This window comes from Xyrauchen texanus, chromosome 26, assembly GCF_025860055.1.
Source record: "Xyrauchen texanus isolate HMW12.3.18 chromosome 26, RBS_HiC_50CHRs, whole genome shotgun sequence".
Lineage (NCBI taxonomy): Eukaryota > Metazoa > Chordata > Actinopteri > Cypriniformes > Catostomidae > Xyrauchen > Xyrauchen texanus.
This window is the reverse complement of record NC_068301.1, coordinates 33,182,563-33,207,074: the sequence shown is the minus strand read 5'-3', so window position 1 is coordinate 33,207,074 and position 24,512 is coordinate 33,182,563. Positions and strand designations below refer to the sequence as shown.

At 36.7% G+C, this 24,512-nt stretch overlaps 1 protein-coding gene and 1 long non-coding RNA gene across 2 annotated transcripts in view; one reads left to right on the top strand and one right to left on the bottom strand.

The window, feature by feature from the left end:
* The first annotated feature begins 1,513 nt into the window (after positions 1–1,513).
* LOC127620252 (synaptotagmin-11-like) overlaps positions 1,514–24,512 on the top strand; it is a 39,987-nt gene continuing 16,988 nt past the window's right edge. The window contains exons 1-2 of the mRNA XM_052093416.1: positions 1,514–1,743; positions 20,894–21,795. Coding sequence (XP_051949376.1) covers positions 1,710–1,743; positions 20,894–21,795 — 936 coding nt within the window. The 5' untranslated portion in view covers positions 1,514–1,709. The remainder of the gene's footprint in view (positions 1,744–20,893; positions 21,796–24,512) is intronic.
* On the bottom strand, positions 3,263–12,103 carry LOC127620253 (uncharacterized). The gene is made up of 3 exons (XR_007967690.1): positions 11,876–12,103; positions 8,673–8,902; positions 3,263–4,775 (listed from the first exon to the last, which is right to left on the bottom strand). It is a non-coding gene; the product is annotated as an uncharacterized LOC127620253 (long non-coding RNA).

Here is a 24,512-nt window from a genome sequence, read left to right as displayed (position 1 = left end):
CAACAGCATTCCATATACTAAGCCTATTTCTTACAAGTATTTATCAGTATGTTATCCAGTGTGAATATATTTGAATTGACTATTTTATTGATATTGTCATTTCAATTCTTGTTGTTATTATAATTATTCTATTGTTAAAGGACGTTCTGCTCCTGTATGTTGACTGTACACCAAAGTAAAAAAAAAAATTATAATAATTTTGATAGAGAAATGTTTTATGTGTTTGTGTTTTTTTTTTTTTTGTCAAATTAGATAATATAGAATTTATGAGGTTATAGAAAAGCAATGAAAAGAAAATAGGAATGAATTCATTTAAAGTACTAAACAAGGATGGAATCTAATATTTAAGACTGGGGTGGACCAAGTGCAAAATGTATGATTCGATCATTGCAAAGCCCATATTGATTGACTACTTGTATAAATATTAAGGTAGACGTGTCCCCCAAAAATTTATGGTGGTTACAGCCTTGTTACTAATATTTAATTAATATGTAATAGACTGATTATTACTATACAATATCTAATAATGATATCTAATTATGACTAATAATTCATTAATAATAATATTCTATATATTAAGCACAAAATTGAGCAAAAACAACTGCAGGATGGTGTAATCATTTCAGAATTTACTTATTGCTGCAAGTCAACAATAGCTCCAGTACTATGGAGAAATGCATGCATTTTTATTCGTTTATTTATTTATTGAAGATTTGTAAAAATATATATTTAGTGTTATATAAATCTTTTCTAAACATTCCTAAGTACATTTGTTCAATTAGATTTTCCCCCCGAATATATTATATTATATATTTTTTTCATTTTCTTTCATTTATTTCATTTTTTTTAATAATATAACATTTCTAAAATACAATCCAAAAGAATAGCAAAAGAAGACTTGGCTTTCAAAGTATTATTTAAATATATTCTAATATATATATATATATATATATATATATATATATATATATATATATATATATATATATATATATATATATATTTTTTTTTTTTTTGTTAAAAAATATTATATAATGCAATATAATATAATCAATAAGAATAGCTAGTGAAGAAAATTGTTTAAAGTTTTATCTCAGTCTTATTACTAAACATTTTTAAATATTTTTGTTAAATTATTTGTTAATTTGTTCAAATATATATTTTTTTCAAATGTATTGTGTCTTATTTTCTGTTCAATTATTTATTGTTTTTTATAATATAATGTAATATTTTTTAAATACAATCCATATGAATATTGTGAAGAAGACATTTCAAAACTTCTGTATTTCAAAGTATTATTTAAATCTATTTACTCTAAAAATTATTTATTTTTACTTTTATATATAATATAATATAATCCGTAAGAATAGCTTGTGGAGGTTCAAGACCTCAAGTTCATAGTTTGATCTAAATGTAATGTCCTTTCACACATGGTCTATAGGGGGCGCTGATGGGCTTGTATATAAATAATAGCTGACGCCGCGCGGCATCATCACTCGGTTCTGGAGAAGAGGAGGCGGGAGCGCGGGCGCGTCCCCGAGCGCATCCTTGAGGAGTACGCAGGCACAGAAGAAAACATCCTACAGTTCGGCCACCCATTCAGCTGGAGGAACGAGCTGTACAAATTCATGGACATTAAATAGATATATCACTTTCTTTGCTTTTTATTTTTTGTTTTCTGTCCGCAGCAAAGCCACTGGACTTTCAGAATGGCTGAGATTACAAATTTAAAACAAGCCTATGGTAAGTGAAAGATAAATGTATATTTACGTAATGATCCTGGCTGTATGAGGCTGTATCTAAATGTGTTGAAAATCGCAAGGTTACTTGACTTGACAACAGCATGTTTATGAGACCTTCAGTCGTGAATTGATTTGTTACGAACTGAGATTAAAGATAGATGAGTCCATATTTTGTTTACACTAAATCTTCTGCGTATTTTTTATTTTGTGCATTTTTAAATAATTTCTATAATATTATAATGCATTAGGTTTCCGGGGCAAGTTATTTTATAAAGAATGGTTTATCAAATAGATATTAAATAGAAAATAATTTATCAATATGTTTATCAGTCAAGTGGACTATAACAAGTGCAGCACCGGAAATACGCACATTAAGTCAAACTGTGTAACCTGTTTATCTATAGACACACGTTCTTTATATGATGTTATGGTATGCCACATAATTTGAGTCGGCCTAAATGTAGAAATTAATGTTATCCTAAAAGAAAAGTCTTGTCTACTTCAACATGTTTGCCGGGGTTATCTATTTTGAAGCAGTTGAAACTTTTTTTTTTCTCGTCCAGATGATAGTCTAAATAAAACCGTTTTAGTTGACGTGATCGAGGCCATAAATACGGAAACATGAGATTTTAAGCTGTATTTCTGAACAGCACAGATGGGAGATGATCCCGCGCGGCCGAACACTCGCATCCCTGATGACGCTGCATGTATGACGTCATGTCTGTTCACTGTAGCAGTTCATGTTGTACTACTTGAAATGTAAAGTTGCTTATAGCAAATGGTAAATGGGTAACACTTGTAGCCTGTTTATAAAAGTTTTAAAACTATTAATGCGTTCTAACGGTATTCATCACAACAATGCATTGTAACGTCTATATCTTTTCATAAGTAATCGTGATATTATAATACATTACAATGCGTATCCATTCATGATTATACCTTTAAAGGATAGTTTACCCCAAAATTTAAATTCTCTCATCATTTACTCACCCTCATCCCATCCCAGGTGTGTATAACGTTCTTTCTTCTGCTGAATAATAATAAAAAATCATATTTAATCTCTTTTGGTCTCTTTTTGTCTCATGTATGAACCAAAAGAGATTCAATATTTTTCTAAAAATGAAATGAATGGCGGCCAAATCTTTTAAGGTCCAAGAATCACATAAAGGAAACATATAAGTAATCCATTAGACTCCAGTGGTTTAATCCATGTCTTCAGAAGTGATTTGATTGGTTTGGGTGAGAAACAGGTCAATATTTAAGTCCAAACATTTTTTAATGTTTGTTAACTGCAACATAGACTAATACATTTTAAAAATAATAAAGTTGTATATGTTAAAATTATTTCATACATTATGAACTAACAATTAACAATTTTATTTTCATAAATTAGCATGAACAAAGATGAATTAAGGCTGTAAAAAATATATTGTTCATGGTTAGTTCTTGATACCAATGCATTAACTAAATTAAATGAATGGAACCTTATTGTAAAGTCAAATCATTTAAGTCATTTTTATTTGAATAGCACCTTTCACAACACACATAATTTCAAAGCAGCTTTACAGGAAACATGCATTAACAGAAAATAAAAATGTAATATTTATAATGTCTTAGAGTCATCATTATGTAGTTTGATTTAATATGATTGTAAATTGTCCATAAAAATACATAATTAAATCATAATAATACAACTATTTAGACCCCCAGTGAGCAAACTGAAGGTGACTGTGGCAAGGAACACAAAACTCCGTAAGATGTTGATTAATGGAGAAAAATAATCTTGGGTGAAACCAGACTCACTGTAGGGGCCAGTTCCCCTCTGACTAAACAACACGAATATAATGCAAATATTACTTAATTATGTGCAGTGCAAGTCATGGTTTAAAATTATTAAACTAAGTAAGTGTTAAGTGTCAGTGTTTAAACTTAGATTTTGTAAGAACTGTAAGATTAATGACTAGTGGAGTCCGACATCATGCAGGAACGGAGCTGGATCTGGTAACCTCGGGATATGTATCCCGAGGATGAGACATGGAAACAAATACAATAATATTAGCGTAGATGCCGTTCAATCTTTTGCAGAGTTATAGATCACGATCAATGTTTCTGGTTTCTGGTTCCAGCAGACCTAACTAAATCAGCCTAATTGTGAGTTGTGGGATAAATTAGGTGTATGCCTGGCTAAATAGATGAGTCTTTAGTCTAGACTTAAACTGAGGGAGTGTGTCTGAGTCCCGAACAGTGTTAGGGAGATTATTCCATAGTTATTACCAAAGTAGGAAAAGGATCTACCTCTTTTTGTGGATTTTGATATTCTAGGAACTATTAACAGGACAGAATATTGTAATCGTAATGAACGTGATGGAATAGAGCATGACAGAAGGTCACTTAAGTACAGTGGAGCTAGACCATTCAAAGCTTTGCATGTAGTTAACAAACTGTATAATAATATGAAATTTAACAGGTAGCCAATGTAACGATGATAAAATGGGGCTAATATGATCATATTTCTTGGTTCTCTGCACTCTGGCTGCTGCATTTTGAACCAATTGAAGTTTATTTATCGAACTATTTGTTGTAAAGTGTTTCCAATACATTTATAACCTTCGTACAAGTGTTACCAGACATACTATGCTTTTTATTTGAAATATCCAATTGTTTATATGCCACTAAGACTCAGTTATAGTCATGGCACCATCAAGTTATTTGTCATCATCATAGCATTATTGTTACTCTTTTTTCAACTCGGTGTACGCCAAATCTTACCAGGATTGACTGGGTACTGATATGTGTCTGTAACCCTCTAGAAAAAGCAACTACATTTTGAGTAGTTTTTTTTTTTCAATGTATACAACCATCAAAAGCCTTTTAGCAGAATTCTGAAGGCTTTAGGAGGATGATATCAGATGCTGGGGCGATGCAGACTGTTTTGATGCATTTCCTGGTGAATGCGTGTGATGTAGTTTGGGTCAAGTATTTTAAGAACACATCTGAGGCATCTTGGACCAAAATCCACAGTGTGGGAGTTGCCTAGAGACAGATTCAGGAGTAAGATATGCTACATAGAAGCCTAGAACAGGAACCAATCCAGGCAGATAAATATAGCTAGATTTAGGATATAGGATTTCGAAAGCCACAAAACAAAATAAGCACAATGAAGAACTTTTGTAGTGTACAACACCATATCCTAACCAGGCACAACAAGGCACAACAAGTTTGCAACCATAACTACTGTAGCTTAATTTGTCTGCCCACACTGAAATCTAAAATGCTGTGTATCGTGATAAAATTAATCATAACACATTTGATGTTTAATATAAAACTATGAACAGTTGGAATTTCGAACAATTTCACTCTGGGTTTGGCTACCCATTGCGACACAACTGAAGTAGTAAACAAGTGATTTTTCAAGCTTTTGGTTGTTTGTCACTTTATTGCGTTTAACCTGGTTGCAATATGACAACAGACCTGTGGATATAACAGCGTCTTGACCAGGTTTAATGCGATAAAGCAACAAGCAACAAATAAAAATAAAATAAAAACAGACAAAAAAGGATGAATTTTGCAAGCCGCTAGGTTTCTATTTCTGTCATAACACACAAGTGAAATGTCCACATGGTGGCGCCAAAAAGGAGTTGTATTTTAATTTGTAAATGAAGTAATGCAGTCAACAGGAATGCATTATATTTTATTAACTCTACCCCTAACCCAAACCCTATTTCTGTTGTGTCGCAATGGGTATCCATGCCCATAGTGAAATTAGAGTGAAAATGCAACCTCCAAATCACACTCACCATTGTTTATGTGAAAGTGATTACTTCCTGATTCCTGATACCAGAACCCCTATCACAGAAGTTGTTCACGCAACAGTAGTAGCGGCACAGGAAATGCATTTCAGTTGATACAAAAATGTCTGATGGTGTATGACGCTTGTCATTTGTTCAGCAGAATAGAGTTGATTTTCAAGGTAAATTATGAAATTCAAGGCAATTTCTCATTTGATCATGATGGTTGTTCAGCATTTTCAATTTCAGTGTGGACAAACAAATGACTTGTTGCATCAGGCCTGAAAAGGACACGGTGCGAATCCTTGAAAACGATGAAGCATGAAAGTGGATGTATCAGAAGTAAAAATGAATATTATTAAAGCTATATCAATATGAATCAGATGTCAAGTCTTCTCAGATAGTATACAGTGACCTCATTTATTGAGCAGAGAGTCAACATCATATTCATCAGCAAAACAGGATCTAGAAAATGCTTTCAGGAAGGAAGGTGACCTGGTCAGATGACAATAGCTTTTCTCTTTTGGTTGTTTTATGGAGATTCACAGTCTTGTTTGGATTATTGATGTTGGCAGCAGCCTGACGTCAGAATGCTTGAATGAGAATAACTGAAAATCATCAAATGTTTTGGTAGCATATAAAGTTTGAGCATTTCAGAGTAAGTTTCATGAACAGATTGAGTCTTTTTTGTGTTCACGTGTGCCATAGAAAGCTTTGGTATTGTCCTGAGTAGGAATGTCCAGATTTGTCAGTTAGGGTCTATCATGAACACAATTAGTTCAAATGTCCATGTTAAATAAAGAATGTTAAGTTTTCTGTTACGTGTATGTCATAAAAAGCCTTGGCAGAATTTGAGTGCTTTGTGCACATTTGATTTTACCGTGGAATCAGCACAGTTAAAGTCAACATGAAACTATTTTACTTATGTAATATGATGTATTTCAGAGTAAATCTGAATATTTAAAATGAAAAATGTTCTTGATATTTTCATCAAAATTGAGTGGTTGATGAAAAGTGGACATTCTCTGCATGACTGGAGCTAGAACAACAATGCCAAAGAGCTCTTTGGCAATTGGTTAACATTGTTTTAACATACACTGATGAATCATGCACAATAAGACTAGGTATGTTGAAATGAAATCATAATTCAAATTATGTAATTTTCCAAATATTTTTGTTATATTCAGTTCAGAGAGTAAATGACAATAACTAAATTTAAGAGTTGTTTTGTGTGTGTGTGTGTGTGTGTGTGTGTGTGTGTGTGTGTGTGTGTGTGTGTGTGTGTGTGTGTGTGTGTGTGTGTGTGTGGAAAGAGAGCTTGTAAAAAGCTGCAGTGAACTGAACAATGGGTTGATTTATGTGTATGACTGATGTCAGAGTGACAGGCTCTCTCTGTTCCTGCTGTGAAATCCAGAGCACAATGACACTCTGCACCATGACTGCTGCTGGTAAAACTAATTTCCACTTTCATGGCACTGAGATATTACCACTGACAGCAAAAATGGAGAGGGAACCATCTTGACATGGCATCTAACTAATATTTAGTTTTTTAAGATCTTTGTTTTTTTTATAAAGGAGATAGGATAAAGCAGTTCTATCCAAGTTAAAAGCTAAACTTTGTATCATGTATGAGTGAAAAACAAAAGACAGAGACAAAACAATGACTCTAGCAGTGCTAGCATCATTTTTCACACCTGTCCACTCCATTACCAGCACATCATCCATCCTATTTTCTTCGCCTCATCATGGTCCTTTTGCTTTCTCTTCATTTCTACGCATAATGAACTCCACCCTGTTCTACAGCTCGCCAGAGACTACAAACAAAAGCATCATTTCTCATTTGTGGGCAATTTAGCACTGCTTATTAATCAAGTGTGCCCACACACATACACACTTGCACACGTTTAGCCGTGTGTATTTGTGCAATTGGGGCACATTATGGAGTATGTCATATCCAGAGGCATGTGTTTGTCAGAGATAATGTATTGTTTTTATGAAGAATGAGCTGTGCTGACGTTCATAAATATCTGTTAAGATGACTAAATGCCGAATACTGGAACATTTAGAAAAATAAACCATGCGATTGTGGTTTTAAAAGGCTTTAATGATAAACTTTAATGATAGTTTTCAACATTTCATTAACCTAATTTATCTTTCGCCATGATAAAATCGTAAATGAGATCAATTAGAAAAATAATAGCACACCTCTCCTTAACATGCCGCAGAATTTGAGGCATAATTCATGGCCTGTATTATTAGGTGTAATCTGATTACAAAATGTCATTATTCATTTGTATTGAATTACTTTTGTAGAGTAACCCAACACCGTTCATGGCGCAGGAAAAGTTATGTGCCGAAGTTTAATACTTATGGTTAGGGGTCTGTTAAAATCAGGCCAGAAACATACTTTCATGTAAGTCCGTGTACACAAATGCAAGCGCTTAGCCAATGCATTGTCAACGCATGATTCAATTGAACATATTTAATGTGCGTTCTTATGTTACTGTAGTGGCACCAAACCTCAGTTCTCAAGGGGGGGCGATAGAGTTACGTTCACAAGTCTGTGCCTTTAAACTTTTGCTATAAGTTGCTATAAATATATTGACTAACTTACTTGCTCAGTAGTAATGTCTTGAGACTGTTGCCACACCCTCACAGTAGGTTACTTGAAAGATAAAACTCATCATAAAAGCAGACAGTTCACAACCATGTCTGCTATAGTGCCCCTTGTGGAAACGTTTGTAATGCAACGCATACTTGCTTTGTGTTATGTGCGCTGCTTGCTCAGGTATTATGAGGGAGGATCTAAGCTACTCGGGCGATACCTTTCCCCATTTAACATCATAAGGGGCTACAAACCTTTTTTTTTTTTTTTATTGAAAGAAACGAGGGGATGGTCTTTTACCATATTTTGTGGTTGTCTACACACACTGGGAACACATAAGTATGTTAAAAAAAATTTAAAAAGTGGATTTTCCATAATAAGTCCCCTTTAAAAATGTGCAGTATCAAGAGTGCTTGCCTTAGCAAACACCACTATTTATATATTTCAGAAGTAATTTAGACACTTGTGTTCTAGTAGCTACCACATACGATTTACACTAGAATGGTGACACTAATTTATCACTTAAAAAGCAATTACCATTGTGAGTGCTCAGTGTATCAGCTGGAAACATCATTTTTTCCCTTGCCTTCGTCTCTCTCAAAAGGGTCGTTTCTAAGCAACGGAAGCAGCTGGCTTTTAAACAGGCTGGCAAAAGTGACATCATCTGATTCTGGGTCCCTCGGGGGGTCGTAGTGTCCAGTGGAATCGGGGAGGGGGTCCAGTCTTTGTGTTGCATAGAAACAGGGTGGGGTCAGTGGAGGCGAGGGCTGGACAATGGCGAAAAAGACAGAAAGAGAGAGAGAGAGAGAGAGAGAGAGAGAGAGAGAGTAATTTAGCTTAAAAAAATACAGAAAAAGATAATGCCAAAATAGTCACAATCAGGGTCAAATGTTTAGGAATTTTATTAACCTCCTTTACATTCCAGTCAAACTGACTTCATTTTGAGAATATCAAGATGCTGGTTTCAATCAGAAATTTCAAACATCTTTTGTGTCCTTTTGCTCAATAACTCTTGCTCTGTCTTTATATAGTCTTTTCTTACGCCTTTGCTCATTTCTCTTTTCACATCTCTTTGTCTCAAATGACTGTGCTGTTCATCCTCACAATGTCTGGATGATTCTCGGGACTGTGGACCTTCACCCATCATGCACAGTTCCTTTTTTATTTCTAATACATGAGATTATTACAACTTTAAGGATCAATGGTATTTGCTCCGGCAAACTTTACTATTACTTTTGCTCATAGTTGGGGTTCAGGATTTGATTAAACATCTACCCCTAAACTTCTACGTTTAATTCATCCTGCACCATTTACAAAATGTTTTGTTGGGTAACCTAAAAATGTGCTTCATAGAGTAAAATCTAAATTAACTGGTTTTGTAATTTAAAAAGTCAATCAACCTGACAAATTAGATTACACAAACAAAAGTAATTTATGTAGGTTAGATGAAATAGAAATCTGCCTGGTCTCAAATTACTGTACCTACCTTTTTGCAAAACGATTTTTACGTGGTTCATTGTGTGTATCATGACAATTTCCTGGTAAAATGAACACAAAAGGCACTACAATAGCAATTACTTTTATTCCGTTTCACTTAACTCAAATAACGACAGATTATCAGTTCATAAACACTTTTCTCTCAGTTCCTCACACAGTGTTTATGACATCTTAACACTTTTACAATAGTTCCTGACTTGTAAGGTTATAGATTTTAACATTTGCATTAAATAACTAACAACATTTACAAGCTTGTTTATAGTAGCTTATCTGATAGAGCTCTGCACTTGCGATGCAAAAGACCGATGTATGAGTCCTGAAGAGCACGCAAGTCAACTCGCAGGGTTGGGAGGGTTACTTTTGAATGTATTTCACTACAGATTACAGAATACATGCTCTAAAATTTAATTTGTAACGTATTCCGTTAGATTACTCAAAGTCAGTAACGTAATCTAAATACTTTGGATTACTTCTTCAGCACTGGTAGATTTTTTTCACTTGTTTTCTATAAAAACTCAAAATACATGTTAAAAATAAATTCTCTGAAAAACCTAAATATCTTATGCAGTGTTGTTTCTAAAACAAGATCAATCTAATTGGTCTTGTTTTAAGGATTTTAGATATTTTTACAGGAAAACAATATTCAAATTATTATCAAGAATAAGATTTTTGCCCTAATATCAAAGGTGTTACTATAAAAAATAAATTTTGATATGATCGTGTTTGGTCACATGTGCATGTAAAATGGCTTGAAATAACATTTTAGCTTAGCGTAAATCTGACAATTTACACAATGTTTATTTCTATTTCTTCTGCTCCAAACTTACTTCAAACGTACTTCTCTGTCTGCTCATATGAATGTAACACATCATAAGAAAGTGTTTCACCGCTGTTCAAATGCACTTTGGATCACATCATTTATATGTATAAATGTTTTCCATCTGAAAGCACTAAATAAATGAAACAAATGACAATAAATTGCAAAGTAATCTCTTCAGTAATCAAAATACTTATTGAACGTAATTGTAAAGAGCACAACAGTGACCGCCCATTCATTTCTTCCATAGACTTTGAGTAAAATCCTTGATAAAAGAGTTGTGAACCATGAACCAAACCAACCAGCTCTGAGGTGAATCACAACATCACTAACTTGATTACAAGGCTGTGTACTTACTGTCTTTCAAGAGGTCACACAAACTACAATCCCATGAAGCATTGCGAATGGTGTAATTTAATAAAAAACTCTGGGAATATATTAAGTATTGAAACAATGTATTTACAGTTTATTGCAAAATATTCCAATATGTAGTACAAATATAAGTAGTTTAAGGGTAAAGGGAGACAGACTCAGTTACATCATTTACAGTGCATCATGGGAGCACACATTCACTCCGAGCCACGTTTCATGGGTTTAGATGTAAGCAGTTCTATGATTGGTGGATCTTTCTCTGCTGTACCGTGATTAATGTTGTTGTTTCCCATGAATTTTAAACAATGATGTTGAGATAATGCAGATAGATGGCTTCAACAGAAGCATATACAATTGATGAACAACCTCCTAGCTCACAGTAGGTCTGTCTTTAAAGGTTTATAAGTTATCGCTGAAAATCAGATAGCCTATGGGATAAATAAATGGGATTTTTACTTCCGGAACCAGACTGTTGCGCTCTATTCTGATTACAACTTTTTAAATGGTAACTGTTGTGGAATACTGTTACTCATATTTTGTATTTTAAATACAGAATGCCCGAACATGTAGTCTGTTACTCCCCAACACTGTCGACATATGAGTCGAAGGTGTCACTGAAGCACCACAAAATGACATCTGCTTCAGCAATCGTGGTTTTTATGCACATTTGTTTTTAATGACACTATTTATGCTAGGTTTAACGTTTAGGGTTTGGAGGTAGGTTTTATTGATTTAAAATGTGATAGAGCATTAACCTTAAAACCGTAATTTGTTTGGTTGAAAAAACTCACTTTTAGCACCACACTGCCACGATAGGTGTAATGAACCACGTTATGTCATTTGGAAAAAATGCCACCACAGTCACTCCATTTTTATGAGATCAGGCAGCTAGAAATAGATCCTTGCAGTAACAATTTCAGTTTACTATTTTTTGTAACATTTCAAACACATGTGTTTGCGCTAGCTTTAGCATGTTAGCCAAACTCAGTCTAACACTTATATCAAAAATAACATATTCGCACAGTGTGGGGTGATGGTAAAGCATTCAACTTACATTTGTAAGGTGCTATCTTCACAGAAGTTTCGCCAGTTGCTACATTATTCTATAATTCCAATAGTTAGAGATCAGCATCACAATCAGATACACAATCCACCCCTTCTGCTACATAAGGCAAGCCACGAGCGCTGAGTACATGCAGTGTCCAACATTACACACTCAGCTTTTTCTGTTATCCATTACATTATCAAGGTACATAGTTGCATTTTCAGTGTTAACATACTACTCACACTACTTACACTACAAAATGGCATAGAATAGTGAATAGTGCTAAATTGTGTGATTTGGAACACTCAATACTTATTTCTCAATACTGTGGGACTTCTTAGGTTCCACCTATGATTAACTTTAATGATTTACTTCTTTTATCTCATTATTTCACAAGAGGTGTAATGCTTTCTTCCCTCAGTCTGATATTATCAGAAGGTTTCCAGAAGGATCTTGTATGAGTCACTCTTGAGCGGTCAGTGAGCTGCAGTAATAAGCAAATTCTTTGATAAAGATCCCAACCATCTACCACTCAGAATGAGGCCAGCAGAGCATTAGTGATGTTTGACATTAAAATAACTAAAATGTGCTGTATGTAATCCAGCCAGCAATGTGGCAGTGTGAAATGCTGTGTGTGTGTGTGTGTGTGTGTGTGTGTGTGTGTGTGTGTGTGTGTGTGTGCGCGTGTGCGTGTGTGTGTTTGTAAATGTTTATGGTTTATAAATAAGACTTGTCAGACATACTATATGTTTTTTGATGATAAACAAAAACATCCTAGTTGTAATAAAATATATATTATTTTGTAGACTCTTGAGATGAGTACAGGTCTAATATACTTGATTTATTTTATATAAGACCACATCATCATTCTCAGAAATGCTGTTATTGAGGTAATTTTTGTCTACATATGAAAGTTTTTAGTCTTACATGTCCAAAAACAAACAAAACCTTGGTCCTTCAAGGGACTTCAGAGATACATAATAATAGTGTAGGACTTTGTTCAGATTTTATTTTTATAAGTGAATAAAATGTATTATAATGGAATATTTAAATACAAATGACTTATTTGTTATTACATATAAGTTATTTCCTGACATAATATATAATTAAAGTTACATTTCAGCAGGAAGTGTTTTTGGTGGCTTGGCTCTAAGACTTGCATTTTTATTGTCACATTTTGTTGCTCAGTGGCATGGGGTTTGTATCTATGTTCTCATTGGCTGGCACTTTCCTAAAGGGGGCCGTTTTGTGGGGCTTCTAGAGCACATCCTGTTCTCATCAGCTCATTGAACCAGCGCCGAACTTAGAATTACAATCAGCTCTGACTGGCATGATGACAGAAAGGGACCTGTTGTTTCCACGGCGACCTGAACACTTCACCACCCAAGGGCCTTGGAAGTTCAGAATTTGGCAAGAGGAAAGGAAGAGATGAGAAGTGGAGGGGAGGAGAGAGAGTGAAAAAATAGGGGTAGAAGAGTGTGAAACTAATATAACAAGAGAAAAGGGAAGAGTGTCAAGTAAGTAAATGGATGAAAGAGATGAGGAAGAGTCAGACAAGGAGACTGCAGAGAGGATGACAAAGAAAATGGAGTATGTGGCAGCCAATCGATCATAAGATTGCTCTGAAAAATTACTAATATGTTCTACAGAGAGTGAACTAGTGAGTTTCAGTCCAAATGAAATCAAACTCGTCCCTAATAACTTTCTAGTTCTGGCTCATATTGTGCAAAATGTATCATTCCAAAGAAAAACAAATATTTGTCTTTGTAATCTTTCATTACAATTTAATAACTTGCTCCTCTTCTGAAACAACTTTCCTTTTTGGCCGCCATTTCACCTACATTTCTATCAGGAAGGCTCGCAGACTTCAGTGAAATTTAAGATGATGTTTATTTGATGAATATAAAACAGAAATGTAATGTCTCTCTTTGGCATAAGCCCTGTCTGGCGGTCTGAAGAATTTGTACTCGGAACTGTCATATCCTGCCGGAGATAGGAGACAGGGGCAAGGAGCCTACCCCTGTGCAGGACGGGACTCAACTGGTGGTGGTGGGGTGGTGGAGGTTGACGTGTTAGCACACTAAAACAGCAATGTGATAGATTGTGAACAGACTTATAAAGCACTGGCTTACATGTGATGGGCAAGGAGTTACCTAGCTAATGGTGCAATGATGTTCAGCTGCTAGTCTTCCCGCTAGAATTACGCTGCACTTATATTTCCAGTTAAAATTCCAAACACTCTTGACTGAATTTATGTTTCTGATGATCTTAAAAACCTTATTGATCAAAAGGCTTATGCTGTTAGAAATGAGTTTTAAAGACAAATATTGTGCTACATATGAATTTCTTCACAAAGCTATTTCATATGATTAATAATATAAAATATAGGTATATAGTAAAAATATTTATATTTTATTTTATTGTAAATGTTTAGAACAGATAATGAAGGGTAAGGATGTGCATGATATACATGTGAACTCCGTTAATACGGTTTGAAAAGATAAAAGAGAGTTCTGATTTGTTTAAATGTTTTGCATAAAATGTGTAAAGTAGTCATAATAAAGAGTAGGTGTGTCCAAACTTTTGACTGGTGTAGGCTGGAAATAACGTTAACCAGAAGCTTAAAAAATGTATCGCAATAAATGTATTTTATGTTGGTTAATGTTGATGTAACAAAGGTTCAGATATATACCATTTTTTAGACCTCTCCAAATATTTTTTTTTAGCTGCTTAATTAAAGTTCTGTGAATTCAATATTTTCTACTGTGGCAACAGTCTTTTAACATTGGCTCAATCTGAAATTATATTTTGAGCCAATGTATAAACGTCTCAGTTACTGTTGTACACTTGGTTCCCTTAAAGGAAGGAATGAGACGCTGCGTCAGTAGCTGATATTGTTGGAGCGCCTCCTAGGGGTGATGACTTTGAAACCCTATACCATCATGCCAGTTTGACTGGCTGGTGAAGCTTGCCGCTCTACCCAATGTATGTGTCATGGCTTGCTTGAGCCCAGTGCCACACCATCAGGATTTTCTGACTGAAGGAAGTCAGTGGAACAGTTCGGGAAAGGAGGATGTGGTCACGATTAGTAGTTCTCGCTCTCAATGGGGCTTGTGATGAGTTGCGCATGGATCACGGAGAGTAGCATGAGCCTCCACATGCTGGGAGTCTCCACGGTGTCATGCACAATGAGCCACATGGTAATATGCGTGGACTGATGGTCTTAGAAGTGGAGGCAACTGAAACACAGCGCCTGGTGTGTATCCTCACGGCCCGTCCATGCCCTCCTCTTCATCACACCTTGTGAATCATAAGTAAATGTACTCTGCTGTTCAGGTGGCCCTGGGACATGTACGCATGTTTCAATAGGAGACATAACTTGTTCCCGAGGTGAATTCAGCTCACCAGATTCAGCATTGTGTGCGACCATACTCCTTATAGGCGATTTATATATGCCACAACCAAAGTCTGTCTGTACGAAACAGTCTGTGAAACTTTTGACATCTGACCATAAGGCTCTCAGAACCAACAGCCTTTTCAGGTGCCAAACACCGGTTGTCCCTTACATAGATCTCCCCAGCCTGTGTTGGACTGGTCCGTTGTGACAACTTTGCATCTGACCATCTTGGCAAGTGTCACACACTTCCGATAAACCTTGCTTCTCCCCCAAATAGCTAGCGTAGCTAAACAGTGACACATCACTAGGACGCAACGGCGACTATGTCGCCAAGCATGATGAGGGATCTTCTGGCTTAGCCATTGCTGGAGAGGTCTCATCCATAGTGGAACCTAGCGGAGTAATAGCGGCTGTATCGGCCATCAAACGCAATGGGCTTGCTGGTACTGACATAACTGCAGGGTTCCTCCCAGCTTTAACCTTTTCAAGTGTAGCAGAATGAACTAAACGCATTCGTCGTTCAGGTGCCGACATGGTTATCGATTTGAGTTTCATTCCTAAAAAGAATCCGTTCTATCTGGGCAACAACACTCTTTTATTTTTGGCTAGTTGATCTTGAGGTCTCTTATTGAGCAATAGGTCTCTGTGCTTGTATGTTGAAACTCAAAAGTGCTTCCTTCAATTTATTACAAAAATGAAATGAAAAATTCTGTTTGTTCATGTCTTTGGACTTCAGCAGCGCTTGCACTCTCCACCTAGCTTTCGTCACCACCACATGCGCCTTTTCAATGTGCCAATATTGTTTTCTCAGGCGCATCGTGCGCATGCATGGACAGTTTCATTTGCTAAGCCAATACAAATTTTTCAGTTTGACTTGATATATTGACCGAACACATTTAAATGTGGTGAATATATCATTTTAATGGACAACTTTCAGCTTTGATTACCACAGTACATCTTTCTGTTTTGGGGCAATTATTTGCATGTTTTTGTTGAGGAAACATTTCATTCGTAAGTTAAATTTTTTTTCAAAACCTACATTTTTACAGTGCAATAATGGCAAATAATGATATATTAGCAAACGAAGCATTAAAACATTTATCTAGATCCTTTCGAGGGTGAACTTGACCTTTGGCTTCCATGTCCCAGTCTCTTTAAAAGTGGGTGCTGGCAGAGTTTCAGGATGTAGTAGACAGTCCTCTACAATCCACTGGAAACTCACATTCATGTCTGGCTCCAGTGTGACATGGAAAGTCCACTTTTCTCTGTCCAATCAATTCCTGACGGATAAAATCAAGTCTCTCCATAATTTTTTATTTATATTGTATTTTTTAATGTCTTATTTCACTCAGATATACATCACATTACAGAAGTAAAATGGGTCGTGAATGCTATTTCATGTTGACTTTAACTAAGATACTAAGCCCTCTATACCCAAACTGGAATTACAGCATGTTCCAGTGTCTGTTATGAAAAGGTTTTTGGACACAGGGGAACCCATATGTGTGATGTTTCCTAATTGAATGTCCAGTTGCCAGGGTTGGGAGGGTTACTTTTGACATGTATTCCACTACAGATTACAGAATACATGCTGTAAATTGTAATTTGTAACATATTCTGTTAGATTACTCCAGGTCAGTAACGTATTCTAAATACTTTGGATTACTTCTTCAGCACTGGTAGATTTTTTTTTTGTTAAAAATCCATTCTCTGAAAAACCTCAATATCTTATGCAGTGTTGTTTCTAAAACAAGGTAATGCAAATTGATCTTCTTTTAATGATTTTTAGATATTTTTACAATAAAACAATAAAAAACATATTTTCAAGAATATGATTTTTGCCCTAATATCAAATGTCTTACTAAAAAAAAAGAAATTATGATCCAACGTGAATTTTCTTGATATAAAAATATGATCGTGTCTGGTAACATGTGCATGTAAAATGGCTAGAAATAGCATTTTAGCTTAGGGTAAAGCTAACAATTTACACAAGGCTTATTTCTATTTCTTCTGCTCCAAACTTACTTCAAACGTACTTCTCTGTCTGCTCGTATGAATGTAACACATCATAAGAAAGTGTTTCACCGCTGTTCAAATGCACTTTGGATCACATCATTTATATGTAGAAATGTTTTCCATCTGAAAAGACTAAATATTAAATAAAACAAATGGCAATACAATGCAAAGTAATCTCTTCAGTAATCAAATTACTATTTGAATGTAACTGTATTCTAATTACAAATTATTTAAATTGTAACTGTAGTTGAATACAGTTACTTATATTTTGTATTTGAAATAAGTAATCCCATTACATGTATTCTGTTACTTCCCAACCCTGCCAGTGGCATGCAGCAAAAGTAGCACCTGCCAGCTCCAATTGAGCTTGTTATGGTCTCTTGCTGACATTTGAAAGTTTCAGGGGGGGTTGTTGTAATGAGCCAGATACAGCGATACAAATGACCAGATTTTTTGGGAAGTTTCAGTCGCCTCTGTTTTCATTTAATGAAGCAGCAAAAGTTTGTGTATTGCGATTCAGCCTGTTGGTCTAACAGTAAATGCTCCACCCATGTGAATGTAACTGGTGGATTCTCTGATGGCCTGTAATAAAGAATATATGATCATAAATATAACTGCTGCGCTCAGCATCAGCCCTATTAGGCAGCAAATGGCTGTGAAATAAGCAAGAAATAAACAGTCATGAATTAAACAGGAAATAATCCAAGCAGCTGCCTCGTAAAGAGCAAGAATTATCATGCAATACCTAGAAAATGAGTTTACTTTTTAATTTGAGCCAGCTTTTGCTCTCTCACACTTGTTCTGTAATTGTGTGCTTTTTCAGCTATAGGCACTTTTTTTGTTTAAAACTAACATATTTCAACTTATTTTTATTTTTGTTTTGAATGAAGGTTACATTAAAGTTTTAACCATGCATTGCATGCAAAGTTTTTATGTATTGATTTTATTGCAATATACTGTAATTTATAATCATATTATGTTATAATATTATTAATATAATAAACATAATAATAATACAATTATAATATTATAATAATATATAATAATGTAAAAACTGTAATAATATAATATTACAATAATACATACTACAGCTGCTGTATATTCTCTGTTTTCTGCCTTGTTCCTCTTTGTTCCACATCTAAATGGGTCAGTCTCTTACCTCAGTCTGAGGCCACTTGTGGCCATGTTTGTTGTACTGTTCTGCTTAAACTCAGTTAGAGACCAGATGTACTTCTCTGGAAACATCATCCATACACAACACGATACAAAAGTGGGTCAGAATCCTCTCACTACCCAATAATGAGCTTAAATTAAGTTATGAAGACATGATTTGAACACATTACAGCTGATAAAATTACAGTCCTGCAGCAGAAATTATGCTTTTATGATCTGCATTTTAAAACTAGATTCTCAGAGGATAATGTAACTGGTATTTTCCCATACAAAACTCAGTGATCGGGTGTTGTGGGTGGTTACCAGGCATTGTTGTTTTCAGGTGTTTTAGTGCATTTTTATGCAGTTACTAATGTGTTCTGAGTTGTTTCATAGTGGTTGCTAGTAGTGATTTGCCCGAAGCCATATACTTTATTACATAAGGCACAAATAATAATGAATTCTGAATAATAGAAAGAATAATTGTTAGACTGATTATCCAATGAGCACAGAGATAGAGATATATTTTAAATAAACATAGGGCACAACAGGGCTAAAGTTTCACATTAGGGAATAACAATAAATTTACTTTTGTTTTTTTTTTTTTTAAAAGGTTGCGAGGGAGCCTTTTATCCCAGACTTGGGGTAAAAGGCCCCCTAGTGATATTGTGTAGATGTAGGGACAATAGTTACAAGGCAAAATTTGTCAACTAAGGCAAATACTTTTGGAACAGCAAGATGCTTTTTTGAGTAACAAATTAAGATTAGTTATTATAAATAATAACTTTAGAATAGGTTTAACCATTTTCTGTCATTTTAATCAGTTTTGGCATCTTATAACATCTCAAGTATTCTATAACAAAATCTCCATTTTGATTGGATCAGTCAATGTGAGCAGAATAATGAACAATATAATTTCACAGCATTTATTAATATTGTTATGCCATGGTCTGTTCAAATACTCGATTCTGATTGGCTGGAATGAGTGCGTAAAAAACATTTAATGCAGGTAATTCCAGTCAGTTTTAACCACTGTTCAATATTAATGTGCCTGCTCTGCTGTCCTTCGTAATGACACATTGAGAGAGTTTTATGCCTCTTTTAAAACTATCTCCGGGTGTGAATATAGTCTCAGAGATTAACTGACACATAACAAATAACATCAATTCATGCTGTGCATCTGTAAATCAACTGTGAATTACAAATTTTCATCAGCCTCATATTACTCACCTAAAGTGCTTGTAAGGAAAGTATGGTTTGTCATTTAGCTGTTTTGCATGGAGGGGGAGAGAAGGTAACTGGGACCCATCAAATCTTTCGCTGTCCGGTAAAACGAGGCAAGATTATTTACATTTTAATATGATAAAAATTATTTAAAATAGCTGCCCTGCTCAAAATGTGCACCTATTGCAGCTAGAGGGCACCCCACGATCACACATTGCTGACTGAAGCGCTGAATGGGGGCTGTTTTATAACATGCAGCCTCTTGTGGTTTTGTAATTGTGCAAGACCACATCATGATTTAATTCTTAATTCAGTCAATTGTGCAGCCTTAATGGATACCATTATCTCAGAGGTCAAAGTCTGCAGGTTTAGAACATTTTGGATTATTTTCCCCTCATCATGTACAGTAAATGTCACGACAGCAACACCGGTTTTTCCTCATTAATGTGAAAATGACAAAGAATAGGAATGAACTATTACATGTTCTGAGAATACCAACCCTTCTACATTATGTAGCTATTATTATTTCTGGATTGAGTATTTAAATTCACAGTTTTTAAAGAGAGTTTGGTCTCCAAAAATCTCATATCCATTTAAAAAAAAATTCGTGAAGCTTTTTATTTAAATTATTCAAATAAATTACTTTATCTCTGTGTCTGATTTAGAATGGGCAGAACTCTAGATCTTACAACCTGTAGGTAAAGTTAACCATTATTGTTATTCTTCCATTCAAAATTTACACTGTAAAAATCAATGACAGCTGTAAATAATCCATGCTGGTAAGTGACTATGGTATAAGGGGGATAATACACGGCTAGGTGTGCATTAAACCTTTAAAATGCACTTTGTGTCAGGTGGTAATTCGCCTCTATGTCCCGCATTTAAATAATTTAATGCACAACTAGCCATGGATTATCCATTACATAACACACATCAACAAAATTGAAACTCCTGCTCAAGAACTGGCAATGTTTCTTCTGCATTAGACACTTACCTGATGAAAGCTATTTCAAAAAGTGCTAGGGACAAAATTGGCCAAGGCATAAAGTGGTAGGAATATGTCCCACCTGTCCCACCCAAAATGACACCTATGGTGTAAGCTAACATTTTGGGTGGTATTTGCACACACATGGACACCCGTGGGTATGCCACTGTTTTAATTGCTTCATTGAATGTTTTGAATTATGAGTATGGTATGTTCTAATTCTCATTTCTGCTTTTTGTTCTTCCTATTTCAGAGGTTTCCCCAGTCCTTGCAGGTTTTCTTGGCGCAGGGGTCTTGGTCGTCTCTGTGACAGTGGCTGTTTTCCTGTGGACGTGCTGCCAGCGACGCTACCGGCAAATGACAGGCAACTACAAGCTTACCAGTGGCCCCTATGACCCACCTGTTGACCCCCCCTACAAGTTCATCCATATGCTTAAAGGCATCAGCATCTACCCTGAGACCCTCAACAACAGCAAGAAGATTGTACGGGTTGGCCGTCACTCAGGATCAGGGTCCTTCATGAGAGAATGGGGTCGTGGGACAAGAAACAGTGACGTTGTCCTTGTAGATCCAGATTCCGAAGGTGGACTGCTGAACGGTATCCCGCACCTACAGATGAACCACCTGATACCTCCTGTAGCACCTCCCAGACTTGAGAGGGCACTACCCATTCGGGCAGACTACTGCTGTCTGGAGAGCAGTTCGGCAAGCAGCAGCGAAGCGCCCAGTAAAACAGCGACGCCCTACAGTCTAAACTCGCCCTCTCTGGGCACGCTCAGTCTGGCTATCGACTACAACTTCCCCAAGAAAGCACTTGTTGTCACTATTGTAGGAGCACAGGGGCTTCCCGCCGTGGACGAACAGGCAGGCAGCTCTGACCCCTACATTAAGATGACCATCCTTCCAGAGAAGAAGCACCGGGTGAAGACACGTGTATTAAGGAAGACCCTGGTGCCTGTTTTCGACGAGACGTTCACCTTCTATGGCATTCCATACAGCTCGCTGCCCGAGCTCACGCTGCACTTCCTTGTGCTCAGCTTTGATCGGTTTGCACGGGATGATGTCATCGGGGAGGCGGTAGTATCGTTGGCGGATGTGGACCCCAGCACGGGCAGAGCGAACATCACTCAGCAGATCAGCAAGAGGCACACACAGGTAAGAAACCTCAAGTGCTTGACTGTGTCCAAAACAAAAGCCTTGCTGCTTCCCTGACCAGTCAGTAAATGACTTTACACATTTCCAAAGCACCATAACATCATGTCTAATGATCAGAACAGGGGTTTCCAGCCCAGGGGGTGCAGTATAAAAAAGTTTTCTCTGTAACACTTTCATTAGGAACATACAAGTTCAGTACAAGTTCACTCAACAGCATTTGTGGCATAATGTTGATGACCACAATAAATAATTTCGACTTGTCCCTCGTTTATTTATATGTAAAAAAAACAGTGAGGCACTTACACCCTGTCTACACCAGACATAAGCAATGTAGCGTTGCATCGCACTGCAACGGCTTGAGGCTGCCTCAACTGGGCATGTCAAAACGGATGTTCTAAACCATTAATTTGTCTTGTTGGCAGGAGTAGTGACAGTGCATGCAGAGCAAAATCACCATTTACTCTTGGCATGGTGATGCGCATCGTTGATTATAATGGGAGCGATTTGCTTTTGTCGCATCGCACCACGCCACTTGTATCTGGTGTTGGCAGGGTGTTACAATGGAAGTGAATGAGGGGCCAGTCTGTAAACGTTAAAATCTCACTGTTTCAAAAGTATAGCCACAAGACGTAAACAATATGCATGTTAACATGCTTTTTGGTAAATAAAATAACTTAAAAACCTTTTCTGTGTAAAGCTGGCCAATTTTACAACTTCGTTGCTATCATGATTTAATACCCTAACATGACTGTAAAATGTTTTATTTAAACATCTTTACAGTTCAAATAATACATGAGTTTAACAGAAGAATGAATGTAAGTGCTTTTATAAAATTATAAGCTTCACAATTCTGTATTTAAAGTTTCCAAAAATTTGCCTCATTGACTTTCATTGAGGGCATCACAGTAACCTCGAATTTAGTTTTTTATTTGGTAACACTTTACAAAATCATTTACAAATATGAATAAATGCTGTAAAAGTATTGTTTATTGTTAGTATGATACCTAATGCATGCACTAATGTTAAAAAATGGAACCTTTTTTTGTTATCTTCTCTGCAAAACCCAAACTGCATATTATAACATATATTCAATATGTAGTTCTCTAACTCCTATTGTAAACAAACATTTGCGCATTAAAACATGTTCAACGCTCATTTAATTTAACTGCAGAGAAAGGATTGAAGGATTGTCTTTTGAATTTAGATTAAAAAAAGAAAAGATTTAATTTCTCAAAGAGCGATTGAAGTGGAAATCTACTGGATTATGGAAGAAGTTTGGATTAATTCTAATCTTTATAAAACCACACTTCCTCTTCTGTCATTCACTCAATGTTGTGTCGATGTAGTGACACTAGGGGTTGCTCTTGGGAGCCCCAAACACTTCATATATTTGAGAAAAGGCCAATGAGAATTGGTGAGTGGAATTTGTATGCCACTCCCCCAGACATATGGATATAAAAGATTTGTTTCTTCGTAGCCGAACGGTTGTGTGTCAGCAAGCTGAATTCCACTGCCGGTCCATTCACCTCTCAATGAGTAGCGTTGCTGTTGGATATACGGCACATTCCAGCGGCTTATAAATATTCTTAGCAAAGAGTATATTTTACTCTATTAGAGCAAACACATTAACTTGAACGTCTTTTTAAAGATGCCTCAGTGCTAGCCTAATGTCTCTTTGGGAGATTTCGATCACTGCATCGGAGAGCCTTGTTGATGTCAGATGCCGAGGACTCGATAGGTCTAGCACCTTTGGGTGTGCCCAACGTCATCTCTGGCAGCCAAAGCCTACAGTGCCGCTGGTCAAGCAACCTGTGCATGCCATGGATATCCTTCAAGACCACCAGGCCAAGGCACTGAAAGAACTGCAAGAGGGTATTTTTGACCCCGATGTGTTGCAGGACGACCGCCCTCTCACTCTGGGTGATGAAGGTCATGATGCAGGCACTCGGGCAGATGATGTCCACTCTTGTGGTCCAGAAACGCCACCTATGGCTGAATCTGATTGAGATGAGGGACGCTGACAAGGCATGTTTCTTGAACGCGGCCATCTCCCAGGTTGGCCTTTTCAGCGACATCGTCGAGGACTTCGCCAAGCAGTTCTCAGCGGTGAAGAAACAGACTGGCATGGTACAAGATTGTGTACCCCTTCTGCTCGCCGAGGGCTTCCCCTGCCCTTCCCCTGCCGACGGCCCAAAAGGCCCTCCTCCTCAGTCGCCGACCTGCCCTACACTGGGTACACAGAGCAAGGTAAGTGCTTCGAGGGTTCCCTCAGTGCAGCCACCTCAGTTGAAGCGACACTCCTCGACATGGGGCTTCCTGCTTCCCCCGCCACAAGGTCGCACCCCCAGGAACATCAGATGCGATTGTACCTTTAGTGCCCCTCGCCCGGAGCTTGGATGTGTGGCTAGCGCTTTCCAACCCATTGTGTTGGTTGGCCAGGAACATCCAACTCGGCTATGCGATTCAGTTCGCCAGGCGACCGCCCTGGTTCCACGGCATACCCTTCACGGTGGTGAACGGTGAGAACGTCGCCATCCTGCATGTGGATATCGCGGTCCTTCTGCAGAAGGGCTCGATAGAGCCTGCCCCTCCAGCCGAGATGAAGCAAGGGTTCTACAGTCCTTACATCATCGTGCCGAAGTAAGTTGGTGGGTTGTGGCCAATCCTGGACCTGCGAGTTCTTGTACAATCTTCTGTTCAAGATGCTGATGCAGCAG